The following is a 25,128-nucleotide window of genomic DNA, read 5'->3' on the forward strand; positions in this document are numbered from 1 at the left end:
TAGCTGCATAAATAACAATACTTATTATTATTATTATTATTATTATTATTATTATTGTTGTTGTTGTTGTTGTTGTTGTTGTTGTTGCTGCTGCTGTTCATTATCCAGTTATATAAAAAACATTTGTAAAAGTGTCCAACAGTTCCTCCCACACCGATGCCATAGTGCCTAGAAATAAAAAAAAATTATTAAAGTTTTTTTAAGACCAAACCTCTTATTTTTAAAATGTTTTAAACATTATTTTTTCATGACAGAGTACTTTGTTCTCACAGAAAATAACAAAGCAGAATATGTGTTCTTGATGAAACTAGTTGAATATGTTCTAGACCAGAAGATAAAACAAAAAGTGTAGTAAATACAGCAGAAGGCTTCCAAATTTGAGAATTTGAGCTTTGTATATGGAAAATGTTCAAACCTTCACTTTGACTAACAAATTACTGACGCATTTCATTGGAGTTTATTTTTTTGCTACATTTCCAACGTGTACAGTATTAATTAAAGGTTTATTTAAGAATATTTTAAAAATAAAAACAGTTTGCCAAATTCTAATTTGTGATGATGAGTAAAGAACTCAGTGGACAATAGTGTTTTAAATATAAATTGTATCCTAGAATTGTGGTGAAATGAAAAAGAATTGTGGTGATTTCAAGGATTACATTTCAACTGTTGATCACAGCATTCCAGCTCTTCTGCAAACTTCACAGTTAAACCATCTGCAGCACTGATACACACACATAAATGGCTTGTTTGCAGCATTCTGCTGACAACATTAAAAAACCTGTGCTCCACTTGCTTTTACAGCACCAACAACATGGGCTTAAAAAGGAGGTAGCTGTGTGAGTCTGGGTTTGGAATACACAGAAGTGAATTGTCCCGGGTATTTGATGTAGAGGCTTATGACCAAAAGAGGAAGATTATTGGTGAGTTTATGGTAAATGGATGTTATGTTACAATTATGATGAGTTTCTTAATCAATGTTTTTGTCACAACACCCTGCTTCACCTAACCTTACATTATTGAAAGGGGTGAATCCTTTTGCAAGGCACTGTATTCTAATGTCTAATTGAGTTTGAAATATTCTGTAAATGATCAGTGATGCAGTGCTGGAAGATATCTGGCTCTGCAAGAGAAACTTTAGCCGAAAACACCTTCTGAGTAAGCCTAAAAATCAAGGTGGCATGACTTTTATAGACTTTATAAGTCAAATATAACATTTAAAATTAATTGTAATTATATTAATAATAAATATAATATTTGGAATCTTATTCCAAACATAATTTTTCAGAATGTTGGTGATCTTGACTTTTTGTTAAAATGTAACTTTGATATAAATAAAATACCAATTAAGCTGTCTAATTTTCATAAACAGGTATTATTAGCTTTTTTTTACAGCCCTGGTATAACAAAATGTATTTAGTGCCTCAACTGTTGAACAAAGACGGTAGATTATTTACTTGTCCTGAATTCCTGGAAATATTTCAGTTTCCTGTTAACCCTAAGGAATATGCAATAGTTTTTGATTCAAGTGAACTCGTTAAAAGCAAATCAAAACTATTAAGTTTGACTTCCTTTCTGGTTTTACAATTATTATGTATTCTTGGATGGGGTGGAAATAAAGGATAAGAAATGTAATACTCATATAAGGAATCTTTGTAAACCATTTTATCCCTCCTTGTTCATCTTTTTTGGAATGAAACGTTTGAAAATATAAATTGGAAATAAATCTGGACAACTCCTGATATTGTACTACAAATAAAGTTAAAGAGACATTGTTTAAAACTGTTCATAAATTGTATACACTTAAATTAGTACTCTAAATTTAAGCACAAGCAGGATGATTTGTGTGTTTTTTGTCGGGCTGAAGGGGAGTCTTTGGTGCATTTATTTGTTAGGACTTTAGGATTTGTTAAGAGTTTTTTTTTTTAAATTCAATTCAGTTTTATTTGTTTAGCGCTTTTTACAATGGACATTGTCACAAAGCAGCTTTACAGACTTCTGGGCCTGAACCCGTTAGATTTAAGGATAGTGATATTGTTGTACTGTGTAAGAGAAAATTTGGAAAAAGAGCAGTTATTTTTAATAAATGTATTAGTCATTCTGTGTAAAGTTCATATTTATACATCAAAATGGTCCAATAATACTCCCCTTTTAGTAATTTTGAGATGGAGTTGAAACATTATTTAAATTCTATAAAAAATTGAAAAATGCTAAAGCAAGGAAAACGTTTGATATATGTACAAAATATAATTTGGTCACATAAATAATTTACCTCATTATCTCTGTGTGTTTTCTCCGTTATCTGTTTCTGCACCTCTATTTGTATTTGCATTTGTAAATTCTTTATACATTTAATTTGTGTTTTTTTAAAGAGAAACTTTATCCACACGTATCCATCCAGTTATTTTTAGGTGTTTTAGAGAGCGGTACTGCCTCCTAGAATATGTATTATCAAATACAAATCAAATCAAACTCATACATTACCGACATAAAAACGTTTAATAACCGAACTCTCAATACGCATGTTATTATTAATACTTTTAAATTATTGCGACATTAAGATTTAGTCTTAATGAAATCAGGTCCATTGTAACAATCAAGATCCAGAAGCTAAATTAATCCGAGACTCCACAAAATTGTATTTATACATGTTACCTAAAACTTCCTATGAAACAACGGCGCCAAGAGACCACTCCGGCTCCATATTCCAGTTCCATGTATTTCTCGCGGATTTTTGTACTGTCGCCATTGTGCTTTACGTCAACAACAGTTGCGTAGCAGCCCGTTACCAGAGTGATGACGCCGTTTGTTTCCAGGTGGTGATGTGAGGCGCAGGGCAGAAGCAGGGGGATTAACACTCGAGTAATATACAGCAAGAGGAATCCGGGACCTGTGCGAAATTTTACCGCAGGACCACATAAAAGTGTATCGGGCATAACGGCACAAAAAGGGCTGATCGCTGGCAGAAATGGTGAGTCCCACCAGGTTGGTATGGAGACGTCTAAACTCCAGACCACAGCAGTCGAAACAAATTCAAGGCCAGGCAATCCATATGGGAATTTAACGATGGCTGACACATAGTTGCACGAGTTCAGTGTATCCAAACTTTTTTTTTTATTTGCAATTACCGCAGACTCACGTCGTCCTCGAAGTCTCCTTATCAATAGTAATAATGTCTTTCATCGGATGTGGTTGGATCGGCAACCGCTGCATTAAGTTACTGGACGCAGATTTGCTGTTCTGCAGCTGAGACGCTAGAGGGGGAGTATGTTTATACAAGAGCATTTCTTTTTCCTTAAAACTTTTCTTTTTTTTAAATTTGACTCCAATGTCTTCTGCAAAAGAAGAAGGGGTTCAATATTGGTGCTGCTATAGACAGATTTCTCAAATATAAAACCACATTTTGTCTTATGTAAGCACGATTTATCCCCCAAACATTCTCCTATTACAGTCTGATCATCTAAGGCAGATACCATTTCAGTCCAGTCATATTGATCCTCTTTAATGACTTTGATGTGCCAGATTTAAATGTCGAATGAAAGAGGGACCAGTATTGTCTCCTTCATATCACGTCTGATACGCATTTGTATCAATGTACACATTGTTATGAACGTGACAGACGAGATATGCAATCACCCGGTTTATACATGACCACTGGTTGCGTCTCTGTACTGAAAGTCCATTGTTTTGTAGGTAAAGATCGTGTTTTTCCGTGGATAAGTGAGATTCTTGGATAAAAATAACTGACCCGCTGAAGTTCTGTTACACATCGTTATTGTTTTCTGATCAATTAAAACGTCAAAAACAGTTTCTTAAAACAGTGTTATCCTAGAAGATCAAAATAGTCATTTTTTTAGAATACAGTGATGGGATATTACCGTGTGCGTCTTCGTTTTTACGTCCCTAGGGGGTAGTGTATTACAACTTCAATATGTGTGGCTGGTTAACTTTCGGAATTCGCTTTTTAAGAACATTTGTTACTTTTCTTAAATAAGCTACCCGATACGTATGGCGAGATATTGGGAAGCAGAACCAATGTAATGATGTGGCTTCAGGGCGATATTCCTTGAGACCAGTTACTCAATAGAGAATCTGCATCTCTTGTTACTGTTCGGTAGATTGATCCAAACAAAAGGTTATTCCTAAACGTTGTGGACTGTAATCTTTCACTGATGTATTGTGTACTTTGAAAATCAACAGATAGACTGCAGTTTCAGTACTGCACATGTGGACCTCTTACCACATTATTCCCCAGAGCAGAATATGTATATTTTTTTACATTAACATCATTTAAAATGACCTCCCTTCTGAAGGAGAAAAATGAGAACAAATGTTTCGACTGGAGCACAATTCTTTAGAAGTGGTCCAGATATTATTTCCCTTCTCAAAGCTCAAAATTTCAGCACGTTATTCTGTGAAGCTTTGAGCAGTCAGTTAATGAATCATAGTTAGTCACAGAGAACTAGATATTTTCCCACATTCAGCGTTGACTCAAAACGTTGCACTTTTCTTTTTCTGTTCAGGCAGAGTTGGGTTTCAATGAGCATCACCAGAAAGAGGTCATCAACTACATGCGATTTGCTCGTTCCAGGAGAGCCCTCAGACTGAAGACCATTGATTCTTGTTTTCAGGATCTCAAAGACAGCAGGTAATACTAGATTTTTTAAATAATGTTTTTGGGAAACCCTTTGGAATATGCTGTATAAACTTGTATGTTCTCAAAGAACACATATGTGCATTGACTGAAACCTCCCCCTTTTTTTAGTTAGCCAGTATCCAACCCTGGAGTGACAACCTGTTCAGTGTGTCTGTAATCCAGTTGGTTTCTTAGGTCTCTCATTTTCTTTTCTCCAAGTGGGCATAATTATTTATTTTTGTATGGTGGTTTGTAGAGGCCTAGTCTTCACAATAGCCCACTTCATTCCATTTCTTTATCGAAAGCAAACAATTAAAAGTGTAGTAACTGCAGACACGTGACTAAAATGGCTATATTGACCTGATAATATAGAATGTGAGATTTATTAAAACCGCTCTACTTTCTTTTTTAAGGTGAAGGCTAATGTAATAGTGGTTAGTGCAATTTATTTATTTTGTTTCCATTGAAAGACAGGTTACAGCAACGTGGGAACATTATGACAGCTTGTTTATAACATATGCTAGGGGTCTTACACAGGGCCCGTAGGTGGAAAGAAAAAGGTCACAGCGAAGTAATTGTCCCCAGAGTCCGATTAGAGGTGAAGATGACGGGTTATTATGTGATTGGGTGATGACAATGCAGTAATGGGAAGCAGGAGGAGAACGGCAGGCAGCTGAGATGCGCAGGGGAAGCAGTCGGATCTGGGCTGGAGGCAGGAGGAAATGATAGATAGATAGTTAGCGAGTAGTAGCATTGCAAACAGGAACTGGAAGGCTGTGAACAGGCAAAACTGTAAAGTAACTCCCGGAAAACCTGAATCAAAGAACAAACACACACTCCTGTTAGTCGACTCAATGTCAGGGCACTGAGGAAGGGTTGTTCAGGGCTTAAATAGTGTGTGAGGTCCTGAACGAGCTTGATAAGCCCGGCCTGATCTCGTTAGAGATGGCCCTGATGAGCTCCTTGCACGTGTGGGATGCGCCGTGATGATTTAGGGTGCTGATGCAGGGGCAGGGGAATAACCTAATAAGCTGAGAAAAAACGAAATGCCTGTTCCATTATCTGATAAAGATAACAAGATAAATATATTGAGGTGGTGATATAAGTTTTTACTGATGTGAACTTTAATGTTATGCCTTGCGTTTTTTTTATTTATTTTGTGATGAAGCTTTATTTAAACAAGAAACAGAGCCCTGAACTTATGATTCTAGTGCCCTGAGAATTGTTATTTTATTTAATAATACAAGTATGGTAGCAAACAATTTAAAAGCAGTGAAAGCATTACAAAAGGCTTAAATAACACCTAGCGCTGGATAGACTCCTGACAAGTGACATGTAGGCTAACATAGACAGCAGTACAAAGTATGAAATGCAAGTAGTAAGAATATATAGAATAAATATAGAATACCAAATGAGCAACACCAAGATAATGGAGGTCTTTGAAAGTATTTAGGTGTTCAGGGGCCTTTTTATTGACTTCCTCCAGACAACATAGTGCAACTATTTAAAAAGCAAAAGATGCAAGGATATTTGTAAAAAGTGTAATAGTCAGGTCACGGAAAATTGTAAAAGCTTCACAATGTATCGGTAAGACCTTTATGTACAATACTGAATAATGTTTTGGTTAATGAATTTTAGAAAAGACACAGCCATTCTCCTATGAGTCCAAAGAGCAACAAGTTAAATGCCTGGCCTTAAAGAAAGTATAGCACTGTTCCGAACAACAGAGACTATGAGAGGACTTGATTGAAGCATTCAAATTCCTCAAAGGCAATGGCAGATACCATGGCAAATTCTTCAGTATCCTCAGCGAAATATTAGGAGTGCATGCTCAGGTGCTTGTTGCTTAGGTTACAGCAGCAAAATGTATTAATTAGCATTTCATGACTCCAAATTGGGTGGAGGGAATGAAATGATCATATTTTTGGATTTTTCCAAAAGTGGGGATACAAACAAACTAATAATAGAAATGTTGCTTAGTTGTTGGTTGCTTGCTGTATAATTCCTTGTTTTTATAGTGCAGATATATACAGATTGCTGGCAAATGAGTAAATCTAAAATTTTGTTTGGTTTAATGTTTAAATGTTTGTAACAGAGGAGGTGAAGTATGAAAGGTATAATTCCTAATTAATAACAATAATTGAATGAGACAGAAATTACATTTTTTCCAGCAGGTATACCACCCCTGCATGGGTGTTTATTTTAGAAGAAAACCTAATTTCTGTGATGATAACTTGACAAAAAATGAGCAAGGTGTGAATATTAGTAGTTCTTTTAAAATTCTGTAAATGTGAACTCTTTAAAGGACACTGCAACCCATACACGGCTTTATCCCATTTGTGACATGGGGAGTTTGCATGTTCACACTCTGCCCTGTGTCTCAGGTTGGTGGAGGAGACGTTCACAGTGGATGAGGTGTCAGAGATGCTGCATGGTCTGCAGGTGGTCGTGCACGGGGAAGTGGAAACTGAGCTCATAAACACTGCCCACACCAACGTGTTGCTACTGAGACAGCTCTTCTCCCAGGCTGAGAAGTTTTACCTGAAACTGCAGACCGATGTCTCTGAGTTAGAGAACAGGTGGGTATTTCTCTTTGAAATACAGCTGTTGCCTTTTTGTTTCATCAAATTATCCAAAGACACAATTAAAATATGACAGAATACTTCCCAGATGAAAGCTATTGTATAAAAGTGGAAGAATTTGTATTAAAGTATTGTTTGCCAGCTTTATTTTATACCCTGTGCTAATTTTTCTTCCTCATTTTCAGCCCCTATTGAATTAATAAAATAGGTCTAAAATGATAGCTCTTTTAACACTTCAGCTGTTATGTCAAACTACATTTATATACTTCTAATAAGATGTCAGTAGAAGAGGTCTAGTACCTCTTTTAAATGATTAATGGCTTATTCTGTGGTCTTATTTAAGAAGAGGTGATAACAAACTCTACTTATGCACTGCACCTGGTACCTTTGTCATTTCATTTCTGCTAGATGTGAGTACAATGTTCAAGATTTTGCACATTGCCTACCACTTGATTTGTTCTCTAATGGTTATTTTAAATGTGCTTTTCTTTAAAAGCGAATTATGTTTGTGAATTGATGTGCATTTTAGATTTTAGATTGTGTGTAGATACACATAGTGGAACATTACATTGTTCAAGCAATAGCAGATCTTAACAATCAGCTAATACATTGGCCATGTTGCAGGAGTGCATGACCAGGTGCTTGTTGCTTGGGTAACAGCAGCAAAATGTATTAATTAGCATTTGATGACTCCAAACTGGGGGGAGTAAATGAAATGATCATATTATTGGATTTTTCAAATTTTAAGAACACCAAGAGGAGTTAATGGAACATGACTTGTTCGGTTGTACTAGCACCAAACAGCTACTGCAATTAACATATATTTATGTCACAAACCATTGAAAAAAGAAACAATAAAAAATGTTGATATACTACGTCTTAGACCAATTATCTATATTAAAATTAAAATTTTACAGTCCTGGGTTTAATAGAATTAAAAAGGAGTTGATTTTCAAATGGCACAGACAGAGTCTTCAGGTCTTGACATCAGGTCTTGCGTATCTGAGGGGAATGGAAGTGCAAAGTTCATTTTCAGGTTACCAACAGTTATTCATCTTGTGGAAAATTTAATCACATTTTTCTTATCAACACTGACGTCTTGAAGAACATCAGAATCTTTGCTTCAGTGGTTTTTCTTCTTTTTTTTAAAACCACTTCCTTCACATCTGTTGAAAGTAAGTCCTTTCTTTCAAATAACGGACCAAGGTCAAATTATGTGTTCCCAAGTCTACATTATACTGTTATTTCACTCCAGGTTACTACTGATGAGCTCCATTGAGACCTGATTTCATTCTGTGAAAGAAGACAAAGTAGTGTTTTGTGTGACTTATTAGCTGCTTGTTATGTTGTTTAATTATATTTCCATATGTAAGCTCCCATCTATCCTGGCATAATGAAAATAGTTAATTATATAACTGTAAAATGAAAAATAAAAGCAGAATGTTGTTGTTTTGTATAGTTCTACCTATAGATCCTTTCATCGTAAATAATCAATCGTAAGTTAAAAAGGTTACTACTGACCCAAAATATAAATTACTTAAAATCTTGTAAATTAAAATATAAATATAATTTTAAAATATAACCTAAAATATTGCTTAAAAACTTGTTGCTAGACGGAACTTGCACACTAAACCTATAGACAGAGTTAAAATAATGAAAATAGAAAACAAAAAAGCGAACAGTGACAAGGTGGTACCCAATGTGTATTCTTTTTCTGTGGTAGACAAATGTGTTGTTTACCAATTAAGGAAACACAGCAACATTTATGTTGTGATAACTACTTTAGTTACGTAGATCTGTTTTTCTGGATCTTGAGATAATGCTACTTTATTGTAGTAAACCTACAAAAGCTTTTTAAAAATATTTAAAGACAGTGTTATGGAAACAACTTTGTATCATTAAGTAAGTCTGTTGTATTTGTCTTCAGGGAATTTAAAGGTGATATTGTAAACACAGGTCTATATAACTTCTTTGTGTGCAGCAACTGATTTTTATATCGCTGTTTCAGTTTTCTTTTGCACTTTTTAAACTATATCCAGTTTCAATGCAGTTCAAAAGTGCAATTTTATGTTTAGAAATACAAAAAAACCTATAGTATTCATCTTTGAAGGAACTAAACTAATTGACCACATTGAGTACATCACCAAAGATCTTGTTCTACAAATTGGTCTTAAAAGCTAAAAGATTTTAATATGTAGACTTATACGCTATACTGTATTATATACTTGTATATTGTGTGTGACCAAAAGCCATTTAAATATGTGCATGTTTAAGCTGTTTTGGGCAAATTGTAGATAAGTTCACTTGCAAAATAAAGACAACTTCTGTCTTGTTGCTACACAGTTGTATAACTTCCACTTGCACCAATGAACTCTCAACCTATAGACTGAGTTAAAATAATGGCTGTACAAATTGAAAGAAAAAGAACGCTAGAGTATTCACAGTGAGATTAGAAAGTTTTAAGTTAAATTACAATTGTGATGACACCATAAATGCTAAAATGCTGGCTTGTATCTTTCACTGCAAGTGTTCAGTAAGTCTATTTCCACAGCAGACACTGTTTATGGTGACTCAGCAGGGCTAGCACAATAGTGTAGTAACTGTTTTGTCCTCCACAGCAAACTGTGACCATGTGACCAACCTGTTATTGTCTTTCACAAGTGAAAACCATCTTCTGTCTTTATGATCTAGACATAGTGTTTTAAATCAGGTGAGCTTAAACGCAGATTCTGTCAACATGATTAATGTTATTATTTGTACATTTAATTAGCTTGTTCTTTGCCAGCATTTGTGAATATTTCAAAACTCATTATAGATTGATGACATGAACATGTATTGTTTTTATTATTAAGAATATTGCCAATTTGGCAGCTGCCTTTGACCAAGAAAACGTGTAAGTTTATGTACTATATACTGTAGTAGGAGAGTAAATACATTTATAAAAAAATCATGAATGAATGCTTATACTTATATAGTGCTTTTCTGGAAACTCCACTCAAAGCGCTTTACACGTAATGGGGACTCCCCCCCACCAGCAATGAGTAGCCCCCACCTGGACGATACAACAGCAGCCAGTGTGTTCACCACAGACCAGCTATCAGTGGGGTGTGATGTGAAATAGATATATACAGTGTATTCAATACGGAATTGTAAATATATGTGCATATTCAGATTATGTTTTTATTTTATCATTTATTATTAGCATGAAAAATACAGCCAGAGGTGCAGTAAAGTTTACATAACTGGATTGAACAATTCAAGTGACCCAAGTGAGCATAATGTAATATATTGAAACGTTTAAGCAGTAGAACTTAATTTTAGTATTTTTTTTTTATTTTGTTTAAGGTACCGTTCCTTTGTTTTAATCGATTTATAGTTTTACATCTCTTTGGCATAGTTGTAAGGTTTTTTACCTAAGTTCTATAACATTGTCTACCACTACATGTTAATGTAGTTGAAAAAATCACAACTGGGAAACTGAAAATAAGGATAAACTTAATAATAAATAAATTAATTACGTTATATTTACACATTAACTTGTAATCTGTTGTTGTTTACCCTTTGTAATGGTTTTATAGACACAGAAACTATATGACCGATACTGTAACTGCATTATGTAATTATTACGTAAGATTCAATTATAGAATGGCAGGTTGTGAAAAAGTATATTTCAATAACAGGATTGTTATGTGCAATTACATGTATGGAAAAGTGTAACTACACTGCAATAACAGCAATTTTTTTAAGTGTTTCCAAAATTAGTAATAGGGAAAAGTTAAAAAACTCAGTAGTAACTGAGGGTCGAACAAACAGGTCTAGGATGAACAATTTGTTTCCCATTTTTTCAGTCTTTTCCACTCCAGTCTCACTCTTCAAACCAGTTAAATGCTAAAAACAATTTTGAATTGTGAACTGGTTTGAAAGAGGGAATTGGAATTGAGAAAAAAATTGAATGGCCCCCAATCCACTTCTGAACTCATGCAGGACCATTGAAGAAGTATGTGCACTGTTGATCCATTTATACCGTATCTACACTAGGATGCATAGTGTACACAGCAGAGTCAGCATTAGAATGCAGCACTGTGACATCTCTAAAATGATAAAACAGCTAATTCACAAGTGCCCAGCAGGTTACTGGGGTCACTGATGTGCAACAATACCTTTGCTAATTCAGATATACTGAGCCATATACTGTAGGTGATCAGTTAGTTGTGCACTACCATTTGGAATCTTGGCCACAGTCATCTGATGTACAGTGGTACTCATGTCCTGTTGACTGTACTAAACTAGCAATCTGGTTGAACACTTTTACTATAGTTGCTCCATTTGGTAGCCCGCAACAAAACTAGATTTTAGTAAGGTGACATTTTTTTTCACAATTAACTTGTCCTTTTTCTGCTTTAATGTAAACTATAAGAATATGTGCCTGTAGAAAACTGCCTTGAAATTTGTCCCTTTATTTCTGGAAAATGTATGATTCTTCCTAAGTCACAAGTCACAGGTCACAAATCGTGTTGCATCAACAGGCTTCGGTGCATTTCAATGTACTTTCCTTTCCTAGTGCGTTCACAAATATCTTTGACTAATGTTTTAAAATATGAAAGCACTCCTAGCGTGAAACATATTAGAAATGAATTAACAAAAAACGCTGTTACATGAAAAGACGAATGATTTCTGATGATGTGGCAACGTACATACGTTTAATGCCAGTGCCACCTTTGCAAAGAAACTTGAGATCAGGGTTTATGATTGACTACAGGGTAACTAAGTGTGAGTTTATGTATTTGAATGGACTTGTAGGAGTAAGAAGATATAAATGGAAGCAAGATTGATTGCCTTTCTAGGGAACAAAGCTGAGACTGGTAAAAATGCAAAGCTAGGCAGGAACTGAGCCTTGGGGCTTTTGATCTTAAACCTCTAATGAAAAGAACAGAACAGTTTCAACTTGCAGATCATGTTATATTCCTACAGTAGGTGTGCCATGGACTAAAATAGATTAAGGAGGTCTCACAATTACATTTCTGTTTTCGTTTATACTTACTGCATGTACGCTGTGAATTCCAGCTAAACTAAATGGTGATAGAGATGTTCTTATTGGAGGTGATTGTAAAACATTACGTCAAGCCTGTTTAAAATGATTATGTTTAAAGCATATATTCTTTAGTGTCAACCGAGCATTAGTAGCGATGTCCTGTGTTAAGCAGCACTTGGTTAACTGCACTCTTTTAGTCTGTTGAATCCAGTAACTGAATCAAAGGGTAGCTACACTGAAACAACAGCAGTATTACAAAATGCAGGAACACATCTAAACTTAAAATATTGCATTTTGCTAAAGTCATTATGTAATGCACTTACCACAGTCCTTTTAGTTAACCGTGTAATGTGGTGTGTTTCAGTGTCTAAGAAGGGTTTTGAACCCAAAGTAAGGTATCAGTTGATACAATTACCAGAAGAGAGAGGGGAGTCCCCCGCATGGCTGATTTGAGTCACACATGGGCTGCAGGTTCAACAATAAGTGTTGTGCATGCTGTGCAGTTGTATCGCGTGAACTAAGAAACAGCTGGACACAATTTACAAAAATGTCAGCTCATTTAATGGTTCTAAGCAAAGCTGCCCATTCTAGAACCATTTGAATAGCAGGCTGCAGATGTTTGAGACAGGCTTGGAATGAACTTGATTTATCGCTTAATTTCAGTGATCTTTTATTGATGGAATTCTACCTGCAAAGGTACGACACTTTTAGGTGAACACCTCCTTTAGGTAGATGAGAACATTTGAAACTCACCACATTGTTTAACCCAAACTATTCTGATCCTTTTCATACAAGAGTTTTGTCCATCATACATCTGTCACCAAAAAGCCTCCTGTTCCTAATAAGGGTTACATCAACCCAGGGTTTTTAAGTTATACTTTGTTTGTAAACTGTGCGTTTTTATTTTCATGCAGTTTATACAGTTTATACAGTTTGCAAATTTAACCATTTAGATTTTTACAGTAGTTATACAACCTTTAATTTAGAGAGCTCATCAAGGTATTGACTAGATACATTCAGTAGTCTGTTTTGATATGATGACTTGTTGACATTGAGTATCCACCTGTTATCCACCTGTCATGTGCAACTGTTGTTTTTGTCTTAGTAACTGTTAGAAGAAAACGGAGCTTTAGAACTCAGGTTACAGATGCAAAAGACTCAAATTCCTCATAACAAAAAGGTAGATAAAACTGCTAAGACAGGAAGACCTTCTGGTATGTATAAAACACACCCTCACTATGCACATACAGTAGTTGAGATGTTTAAACCACGTATAGCACACTGGATTTTCTGTAAACATGCCTAAGGTTTATAGTGTTAAACTGCATGAAAATGTAAAAAATAAGTTTATTTTCAGGAAATTGATACAACATTAAGTTAAAATCCCTCTCTTAAAATTTCATATGCTCATTTTGTTTCTATTTAAAATTCTCTTTGAAATTAAATATATTGTTTTAGTGTTTGAATAGGTATTGTTCTCAAACACCTGTACCTTAAATCTGTACAAATTGTGTGACATGAAAAAAACATTTAGGTGCCTCACTTAAAATTGATCATTTCTCAGAAGGTAGCCGTTGTGAACTACCATACTTAAGGTTTTGTTCTTTTGTAAGAATTCTAAAATGATATATGACATATTTCTATGCCACTGATTTTGTATATAAAAGGTTAACTTAATTAATAATGAGTTGTGGATGAAAAGGAAAAAACAAACCTATTGTTGTATATTGTACAGAATCTTAACTTTTAATCTTGAAAGTAATGACTGAAGAGCTTATTTTGATTGGTCTTTCATTTCTTATGTTGTTGTGCACTATTTTCTAACTGGTCACCTAACTTTATACGTGGTTTATTTTAAATTATACTAATAGCTGGAAATTAAGCTAAAAGCAGGTTTATGACTGATTAAAATTTACATCAGATATAAATGATTTTAATTTTGAAGTTTTTTAATTTTATAAAGTAAAATGGAAATTAACCCTGTAAGAATTTAAATGGCAACTGCAATGCTATTTTTATATTTTGGGGTCAGAAAGAATCAGCATTGATGAGTGTATTTCAAACCGCAATCAAAGTGAAATGTACACCGTAACTTGTAAAACCTCCAGGGTGAGACCAGGGGTTTGCAACAATGTGGCGACTTACAGTACTTTCACAAAGTTCAGGATTTTGTGCTTAATTCGAAATTTGTAACATTTTCTATACCGTCAAAGAATTTATTTTGTTGCCGAGATTTAATATGAGAAATTGGGACTGCAGTTGCCCTTTCAGCAGCTCTCTAAAACGAAAACTTGGAAAACGGCCTGCACACCGGCCCTATGTTCCACTGAACCTGCCAAGATGCTGACTGATCTGAGCTCCCCGTTCTTGTGTCAGAAACAGCACTGAGCTTTCATTGTAAAAACAGTGTGAGTAAATATTGTAATAACTCTTTCGTTTCTTTTTAGGGAACTGTTAGAGCAAGTTGCTGAATTTGAAAAGGCAGAGTTTACATCTTCGAGTAAAAAGGTGAGTTTAGGTAGGTTTTGTCCTCACCATGCAGATTAAATAGAGGCTTTTACAAGATGTGTCACTCAGGCACCACTTATTTTCATGTGCCCTCTGTATGTGATAAGAACTAATGGGACATTAAAGAGTCAAGGGAAATAAATATGAATGTGATAGACCGCATACCTGAGTGTCACCAGAAAGCTCCTGGTAGGACCTCTGATGTGGTTTTGTAAGTTTTGTCATTTAGCCTGTCTTGCATGGGAAGCTTTGGTGTCCCTTTTAGAGTCAGTAGACACTGATGAAGGACATATGAGGACTTAAACTAAGTGGGTAATGTTGCAAGATGTCTGCCTGATCAATCAATACTGTTTAGCCATTTTAACACAACCTGAGGACAATTCCACTTAGCTTCAAGCCGATACACAGCCTTTGGGTCACTTTAGAATTTCCCCACATATTTCTGGTTAGTGGTTAATTACTGCTCCTGAATGATCAATTTGAAAATATAGTATTCATCTTATTTAGCAGAACATGTTTCTTCATTCTGATTCTTCAGGGAGATGGAAAGCAAGGATAAGAACCTTTCTACTCTGGGGAGATTTTAAGTAATGACATGATAATATTGAACTCATTCCATCCTTTAACTTGTTTTTATTTGGTTACATGAAGTCAGATTTCCATGTTTAACTTTTGGAAAGCTGGGGTTATACTATGTCAAAGAGCAAATTTCTACATGCTGAAAATAGTGCTCCAACATTCAAATGAAGCACTGTGTGTTTTTTCCCCCTTTAGACAAATCAAGAATCTAATAAACCCAAATTAGCTCCTCTGAATGAAGGAGGTGTGTCGGAACTGCTAAACAAGGTAAGGGGCGCTTTGCTTGTGAATCTTACATCTTGGCAACAAACATTGCATCATCTCCTGCTGCTGGATAACCTTTCCAGATCTTTGACGAGTAGTTCATATTTTGTTTGTAAAAAACGGAATCTTGAGCTTTTTAAATAAGTTCGCAATATCATCATAAAGAACTCATCTTGATTTTCACCACGGGACAGTTGTTGATTTTTATTTTACCTTTTACCACAAAACCTCAAGATCACAGATAACACCTTGCACTGAAGCAGCAGTAGCAAATGTGCAAGCTGTATGCAATTTTTTGCTTATGAAAATGGATCTGTTAAACCTTTGATTTAGATTGCTGTTAGACATTTAGTTTAAGGTCTGCAAAGTAAAATTATTTATGTGTATGACTGTGATGTTCTACAATTACTTGCAAATTGAACTAAAAACTAAAACAGGGTTAGTATGCAGGTTGATCCATTGGAAGCCCATCTGTAATTAATCACTGGCTAACATTCTGCAGAAACCAGATAGCAGCTCTATTAAATATTTTTGAGAAAAACTGTACACTTAGTTATGGGAGAAGTGTCCAATTCTGTACGGATATAAATTCTTCATTTAGAATCAGAACGTTTTTCAATAGCTCACTGTATTTTTCACAGGAATTTCACAGTCTCCCTCTTTTATTCTTTAGGTCCCACTAACAGCAATACCAGTAGGTAACTGGTATTTACAGTTTTCCACCCTCTGCTCTTGCACAAGCACTTATTGAAGCCAGTAATAAAGTGCTACACACAATGCAACATCAGCGAACTAACTACATTTTGATTTACAGTATACAGGAACACAATTGATTCATCTGAGGCTTCGACAATATAAGATAAAATCACTTTATTAGCAATATACTGTACAATTTCTTGCATTAGGAATTTGTCTTTTCGCAGACTTGCTCTCCATGAGACACACAGACACACAGACAGGGAGAGAAACTTGGGCTCAGAACGCAGGGTCAGCCATTGTACAGTGCCCCTGGAGCAGTTGGGGTTAAGGGCCTTGCTCAGGAGCCCAACGGAGTAGGATTCCTCTGCCGGCTGCGGGATTTGAACCGGCAGCCTTCCAGCCACAGGCGCAGATCCTTAGCCACAGCCACATTGGAAAATGTCATTTTTTATGTTGCAGGAAATTGCAAGACTACAAGAAGAAAATGAGAAACTCAAAGCCCGGCTCAGGACAATAGAAACTCAGGTAAAAAAGTTGTAACATTAATATTGCAAAATCATCATAATTCTCATCTCCCCCATTCCTGACCATTCATTAAACATGTAAAATAATGTAACTAAAGAACATTCATTACTAGGCGACATGTAATCGATATGTAACTGATAGCCCTTAAACTTTTACAGTGTTGTATGTTTAGCTCTTACTCATAACACCATTTTCTTTCCTGAATTTAAACTGGTAGTTGTTTGTTTACAAAAAATACCACCATGTTGTAGAAATTAATAAACTTTGAGCAGAAAACCAAGCAGTTGTACTATTTAATTTTTCTAAATATTGTTTGATTGTTTTTCAGGCAACCAGTGCATTGGATGAAAAGTCCAAACTAGAAAAAGCTCTGAAAGATTTACAGAAGATTCAAGGCGACGAGAAGGTAAGTGAATGAATAGTTGATAGCTAAAGATGCTATTAAGTACGGTACATAGTAAGTTACAATCATGAGGTTTCTTAGGCAATTGAACTTGATTTTTATAAACTCCTTCACCATTATCAATTTATTGAATGTCCAGTAATTTTAAATAAAAAATCCAACAACTCTAATACAAAAAAATAAAGAAAATATTAAAATATTAAAATCTTCTCATGCAGTTTCAGTTCTAAGTATCACTTCTACTTCTGTGTCATACATCACAAATAAACTTTTAGTTCTTAGTGGGGTTGTTGTGTAAATGAATTCTAGAACGTAGAGCTAGAAACTCAGTTCTGACACCACCTTGACTGGTAAGCAAATTTATAAAAGGTAATACACACCCTATCGTCAGGAATATGGTGTGGTGATGTGGCTTTCACCGCAGAAGAACAAAACATCCGTCTATTTACAAATCGTACAAAATAAACAAAAAACAAGGAGACTGTAATTTGCAGAAATGTAAGGTTAGTGTGGGTCTAGTCTTTTAAAACCAAAACCTCATGGGACTCATAACAAATAGGTCTTGACACTGTCCAATTGAGACTACAGTTAAGGGAAGGTAAAACTATCTCTTATAAAAGACCTTACTTAAGATCCGTATGGCAATTGGAATGATAAAACAAATATTTTGGGAAAAGAAATCGTTTTTTGTTCGTGTTACACCACTTTGCATCAGATTTTAAGGGGAAATTTTTTGGGGAAAACTTTATTTGAACCTAAATCAAATTCAGAACGAAAAATGTCTCTCACCGGAAAATTCCAGAATGGAGTCAGGGAGAGGTGCTGTTGATTGGGGATCAGGTCTTTACTGCACTGCACTTCCACTTTTGTGCGACTTGCCGGGTAGAAAATCTGGGGTGCGCTGATTGGAGAGGATTTAGTTTGGTGAGGGAATGTTGTTTTTGTGTTGCAAATAGTTAATGATGCTCTGAAGCATCATTTGGAATTAACAAAAATACAAAAAGCAACAGGAACACCATTCCCATTCTTTCTGTCTCATTTTAAACTTTAACAGACCCAGCAATGAAGTTCCAGTGATTTGGTAACAGATTTCTGTTAGGTCTATTTTGTGAGTGTTGTTTTATTTGACTTCTTTTTATTTTTTGCTTTCGTGGAAAATAAATGGTATGTATTTTTATGTCCAAAAGCTTATAATTCTAAAGCACACTCTATATAGTCTTAGATGTATACTATATCTTTTGAAGGTATAAGCTTGAAAGTTATGACTTCAGTAGATTCCCAGTAGCACAAATTTGAATGTGTATATCTAAATGTAATGGCTAAAATACTAGGGATTTCAATTTATTATAGAGGCTCTGTCTCATTGGTTTGCTTAATACAGTATGTATGAGAAAGACTTCCATCACCTTTCCTGGCCAAAACAATCCCCATATATCAATCTTTTTGAAAACAGGTGGAAAAGAATTAATGTTTGATCCTAAACAACATTATACTGATCACAACTTCGGCTGAAAGCAGACATGCTTAGAGAATGAGATGGGATTGGGCAGACAATATTCAGGATCTTGTAGAATTAATGACAATTTACAAAATTGTCATGTTTACAAAGAGCCACAATGTTGTTGTTTTTTACCAGTGGATTCCTAATATCTTGGTTAAGTGTGTATACATTTATATTTGTTATACATAATCATTGTCAGCTTTTACCAATCCAATGCTGAATGAAGGCTTCTCCAAGCATCATCCATGAATGTCTGCATTTACTTGTCCTCATCCACCTCTCCTGCTGTGTTGCAGAACTCAGCTTATCTTCTGATAATAGAACTTCAATTTGGCCATTTTTGTCCGTGTTTCATATCCCTATGTTGGAGCTGGGAGCTGGTCAAAGACATTTCTTTAAAGGCACAGAGACCGCATCTTCTTTGTGCTCTGTGTCCAAAAAATGCTCCTGCCTATTTTGACTTTTGTCTTTGTTTCAGACATCTATTTTATAGCTGGCAATATGCATAAGTGTTGACAAATGCAACATGTAGAATTGGGAAGACAAAATACCTGAGGGTTATGTGCATCTACTCTATTAACCTAAACCTACATTTTGATCACAACATAATTTTAGGAGGAATTGAATTGCAGTTATGAATTATGAATACAAAGGAATCTAAAGTGATATCTACTCAAATGTTCTCCCAAGTTATTGATCTAAATAAAATCAGTTTTCCATAAATAAATTTGTATGTATGTTTACATAAACATGTAAATATACACATCTAAAAACAGATATCATTTGGTTTGTATAACAGTTCATTCCTGAAAGTACTTCTGTAAATTGAATTTTATGTAAGCTGGATTCTCTCATAACCCTTGAGCCATATGCATGTTTACAATTTTATACTTTGATGGTAGTAGGTTCAATATTCTATTTTATGCACTGCTTAGCTCACATTTTAGTCTATACAGTATTTTCTGCAATAAAATGAAAAAGTCATTTATTGATTAAATAACAAGTTATTTATGGAAGTGCTACAGGGCTGTAAGTAGTTCCTTTTGACATATATGTATACATATAAATTCACAAAAATCAGATAAAAAAAATTGACAAAATTGGTTTGATGAAAAGGTGAATTTCCACAAATTGCTCATTACATAACCCAGGTAGTGCCTATATAGAACTGTAAAATTATACCTCTATTTCGTACAGTATATTGTGTCTCAAGTGGAAAAAGTAAAAGTACGAAGAAAGAAAACTTTGCCTGAAGTTATGGAGGTTTTATTGTTTGGCATGTCTGCTTGGGTCAGTAGTGTGGTTTTTGTTTTCCTTTCAGCTTGTATTAAAAACAAAGGAGATCACAAACCTAGAAGAAACTGTGGCGGCACTGAAAACAGATTTCCAAAAAACACTTAACGCAAGTACAGCCACCCAGAAGGACTTAGAAGACAATCTAGTGACAACGAAACATGACCTTCTCAAAGTCCAGGAGCAACTTGCAATGGCTGAAAAGGTAAGAAGCTCATAAGTAAGTGTGGTACCTCTGTAATTCTCATGGGAAAATAGGGATCATATCCGTATCACTACGCTGTAGAAGCAGTTCAGACAATTGTCTTGTTAACTTCATTCAAAATGGTGGTAAGGTCCTGTGAAGCCATAATACTACCATAACTTGATATTTCTTACCAATCTTTGGTGCATGCCCTTTCTTATATGTGTGAAACATTCCCTCAGAAATTGAAAGATAGTTAAGACCAGTCAAAATGTCCACTGTTACAATTGAGGTGATGATAATCCAGAAATACTTAAAGCTACTGTAAGTATGCCACTGTAATGTTTGCTATTTATGGGTTTGTTTCCTAGGAGCTAGAAAAGAAATTCCAGCAGACTGCGGCTTACCGCAACATGAAAGAAATACTGACCAAAAAGAATGAACAGATAAAAGAAATTCGAAAACGCCTTTCAAAGTAAGTGCATATGACACGTTCTGTTCTTGCCTTTTATTAGAATTAGATATAATTTTCTTATTATTAGATATAATTTCTATTAGATCAATTGATAATTATGGATTACAATAATACCCCATACTACAGTATAAATTGATTTCTCTTCAAAATATATATTTTTTATAAAAGGCACAGTATTGTTGTTTAGTAAATACTATTGATTATTTTACTGCATTATTGTTTTCTTTTTAATTTTTAAATATTACTATGTAACAGATTTCATTTTAACAAAGGGATTCACAGACTGAGGCAAGAAAGCAAGAGTTTTAAGTTCACAGTAGCCTGTGTTAAACTAAAAAATGCAAGTAATGATTACAATGCAAGCAATTATTCAATCTAAAAGGAAAATGCATGGGATTAATGGCATCAAAGAGCTAATGTGGGCTATAAGTGCTTATGCAATTCTGTTGAGAATCAATGAAAGAATTGGCTTTAATATTTAAATGATTTCCAAAAGGTATTTTTTTCACTTTGCAAACTTATAAAATCTACAATATGTTAATTGTTTGCAAAACACAAAATACGTTTCTTGCTTATTTAACAATATTCAGTTTGTGTACGTCCGTGGGTATATCTTTGTAGTACAGTTAATTCCACTCTCAAGAACCTAGCATTGATCTGTGACCAACCTTAATCTGTAACTTCATTTTAACCAAACATTTCACTGTCCAAAGTTTGTCTCTTCTGGACATTTTGTGCTGTGTGGTTTCTCTAAAACCCATCATTAAGTGAACATGGTAGTTAATCAAACAATATAGGAGACTCAGAGGAACGTGTTCACTTATCAAAGATCTTCAGTCCATACAGGCTGATATAACCATCCATGTCTACACAAAAAAAACACTAGTTTGAAACATGTTCCTTTAAATCACAAATTTGAACACCACACAGGATAGAACTCTATAAAATAGATGGAGATGGTCCCCTGAACAACAACAATTTACAAAATTTACAAAAACACATTTTTTACTCAAATATAGAGAGGAATTTGGGGTGGTCATATCGTGACCTCTGTGTTCCACTCTGTGGGTGATAAAAGGGTCGATAATATACAACACTTGATTAATTATTTATATTATAATGCAGATTTTAAATCTTTTTAAAGTGTTTGAATGACCGGGTTTGGAAATTCTAGAATATGGTTTACCATGATCCATGTGTTTTTTGAGAAGGCACATAATAAGTTCTAGTATATAAAATGTACATAAAAACAGTGCAATGATAATGCTTTTTATTATATACAGTATAATATATAGCATCTTTAGAAGAAGTAATCTCAAATTATTGTACAATAGATAAAAACACAAGAAACAGACAGACTATAGACAAATAGACAGACTAAAGCAGATAGGCGTTTTTCAAATTGTCTTTCTCTTTGTGGAAAAAAAATAGGCTTAAATGTCAGACTTGCTAGTGACTTGACCTTATTTTCATAAAACAAATCATATTAAGCAGATATTTCTTTTATATGTTTCTTCATCAGGTATGAGCCCAATGAATAAATTTTCTTCACCATGTTTTACATTCTGGGTGCAAGAAAAGCTGCCAAGTCTGAAAGCATCCAGAGGAGGATCTTTGTCAAATTTAAGATACTGTTGACACAAAGGACATCAAAGAAAATGCTTGCAAAAACAAAGGATAAATACAATGACTATGATATCGCTGTCATTAACACGTGGTTAGTTTAAATTGATCAAGAAAAAGTAGAAACTTGTTAATCAGGCTTCATAGACAAAGAAGTATACAGGTAATGTAAGTAGCTCATTGACATAGAGTTTGTGTGGTGAAAACTCTGAAATCTAAAAATTGCTTTGCCTTTTGAAAAAGGTTAACAGAATGCAAGTAAATGTCGCTTTGGAGACTAAAAGTGTGATTAATTGTATTCACATTATGTAGTCGTCACTCTATGCCTACGTTTTAAGTCTAATTTGTATTGTTTCATATACAGATTAGTCCAGTTTGAAAGATATTTTAGTTTGTCCATTGTTCTAATAAATATTTACTGTTAAAGGGACACTTTGTACCAGTATGGAAAAAAATATACATGTTTGTGTCTCCTTAAAAAGGAGATAAAGTAATTGGTTATGCACAAGTATATGTATATACACTTCTGTGCCTACTGACATAGGCTATGGGGAATAAAATTGGTGACAAAATTATTTTTATAAAATTGGTATGTTTCCTTTTTTTCTTACCTGCTGCTGCTGAGAGAGACAAAGTTACCAAAAGTGTATCAGCATTTATGAATGTTACTGAAGTACCTAATTTGCAAAAGTACATAAGGTAAAACTGCACTATCTGAATCTTACAAAGTGTGTAGTTGTTGGGGTGTAAGGCAATAAAACCTGTTATAGTAAAACATTTTTTGTATTATTGTTTATTCTGGGAGAAAAATGATTTTGTTCATGAAATATGCGTTTACTGTATGTGTTATCTTTTCTTTTGTGTACGTCTTTACATGGGGGTCTCCCTAATCACTGTATAGTTGCTTCTAGGTTATATCATGTTGGCTAGTTCACTCATGTCCATTTTTGTGTAGAGTAAATCCTTATATGTTATATTGTGTTTTTTTTGTGACTTCTTGGATAATTTTCAAGGTTGCTCTTGGGGAGGCCTTGGTAGGATGACCAGTCCTTGGTAAAGTCACTGTGGTCTTGAATATTTTTCATGTGTAGAGTGAGAGTGAATGAATAGAGCCCAAAATCTTTAGATATGGCTTTTTAACCCTCTCCAGGCTGATAATCGTCATTCAGTCCACTGAAACATTTTTTGATCATAATATTACATGTTTTCATTAACCTTAATGTTAAAGACCAAACTTCCAACGTTTCTGACCTTAATATAGGACAGGGCAGCCCAAACACAACCTCCTGATTCTTAGTACCATTTTCGCTGAATATTTCACAAGCGCTGATAATTATTCTCTTTTTCTTTTAAGTCACAGGAAGCATGAAATTGGTAAATAAAAACCATTTTGATAATTTAAAAAAAGACAGGTTTAATCAAAAAGGGTATCATGGTGGTGATTGTTGTGGGAATTGACAACCTTTTTCTCTGCTCTGTACGAGAAAAAGTTTCTGAAATACTTTAAAATGGCAGACTGGCACAGTTTACCTCTATATGAAAATCTACTACATGATTGCATAGTAACCTTCATCCTGACTGACAGCAGCAAGTTTGTGCATGATTTACAAAAATGCTAAATTCTCTGTTGGCTCTCACCTGGCACCAAGAATTCTTAAAATATTCCTAAAACTTGAAAACCTGGGGGCTTTGCAAGTCTTGGCAGTGCAATCCTTCAGTCACTGAGTGACACTGGGGATCATGCTTTAGGTGAACATATAAAAAAAAAAAAGATTCAACATTGATTACTTTTTTATTTGTAGCATTTTTTAGTGTTATTTACAGTGTCCTTTATACAGTGCCTTGCGAAAGTATTCGGCCCCCTTGAACTTTTCAACCTTTTGCCACATTTCAGGCTTCAAACATAAAGATATAAATTTTTTATTTTATGTGAAGAATCACCAACAAGTGGGACACAATTGTGAAGTGGAACGAAATCTATTGGATTTTTGAAACTTTAACTAATAAAAAAATGAAAAGTGGGGCGTGCAAAATTATTCGGCCCCTTTACTTTCAGTGCAGCAAACTCACTCCAGAAGTTCAGCGAGGATCTCTGAATGATCCAATGTTGTCCTAAATGACTGATGGTGATAAATAGAATCCACCTGTGTGTAATCAAGTCTCTGTATAAATGCACCTGCTCTGTGATAGTCTCAAGGTTCTGTTGAAAGCGCAGAGAGCATCATGAAGACCAAGGAACACACCAGGCAGGTCCGTAATACTGTTGTGGAGAAGTTTAAAGCCGGATTTGGATACAAAAAGATTTTTCAAGCTTCAAACATCCCAAGGAGCACTGTGCAAGCGATCATCTTGAAATGGAAGGAGTATCAGACCACTGCAAATCTACCAAGACCTGGCCGTCCCTCTAAACTTTCAGCTCAGACAAGGAGAAGACTGATCAGAGATGCAGCCAAGAGGCCCATGATCACTCTGGATGAACTGCAGAGAACTACAGCTGAGGTGGGAGAGTCTGTCCATAGGACAACAATCAGTCTTACACTGCACAAATCTGGCCTTTATGGAAGAGTGGCAAGAAGAAAGCCATTTCTCAAAGATATCCATAAAAAGTCTCGTCTAAAGTTTGCCACAAGCCACCTGGGAGACACCCCAAACATGTGGAAGAAGGTGCTCTGGTCAGATGAAACCAAAATCGAACTTTTTGGCCACAATGCAAAACGATATGTTTGGCGTAAAAGCAACACAGCTCATCACCCTCAACACACCATCCCCACTGTCAAACATGGTGGTGGCAGCATCATGGTTTGGGCCTGCTTTTCTTCAGCAGGGA

At 35.0% G+C, this 25,128-nt stretch overlaps 1 protein-coding gene across 5 annotated transcripts; it reads left to right on the forward strand.

Moving 5' to 3' along the window:
• Positions 1-849: 849 nt before the first annotated feature.
• lztfl1 (leucine zipper transcription factor-like 1) lies at positions 850-23,078 on the forward strand. 5 transcript variants are annotated; one of them, XM_015354815.2, is made up of 10 exons: positions 850-920; positions 4,521-4,645; positions 7,018-7,212; positions 14,695-14,755; positions 15,530-15,601; positions 16,757-16,822; positions 17,151-17,228; positions 20,066-20,224; positions 20,575-20,678; positions 22,201-23,078. In XM_015354815.2, the coding sequence occupies exons 1-10, from the start codon at positions 897-899 to the stop codon at positions 22,217-22,219; spliced, it is 903 nt and encodes a 300-aa protein (XP_015210301.2). In that variant the 5' UTR covers positions 850-896; the 3' UTR covers positions 22,220-23,078. The 5 variants fall into 5 exon arrangements, with proteins under 5 accessions (XP_015210301.2, XP_015210300.2, XP_015210304.1 ...); XM_015354814.2 differs by having other exon boundaries at positions 855-920; positions 20,048-20,224; XM_015354818.2 differs by lacking the exon at positions 850-920 and adding an exon at positions 2,859-2,968 and having other exon boundaries at positions 20,048-20,224.
• Positions 23,079-25,128: the final 2,050 nt, after the last annotated feature.

Source organism: Lepisosteus oculatus, chromosome 6 (assembly GCF_040954835.1).
Source record: "Lepisosteus oculatus isolate fLepOcu1 chromosome 6, fLepOcu1.hap2, whole genome shotgun sequence".
Classification (NCBI taxonomy): Eukaryota; Metazoa; Chordata; class Actinopteri; order Semionotiformes; family Lepisosteidae; genus Lepisosteus; species Lepisosteus oculatus.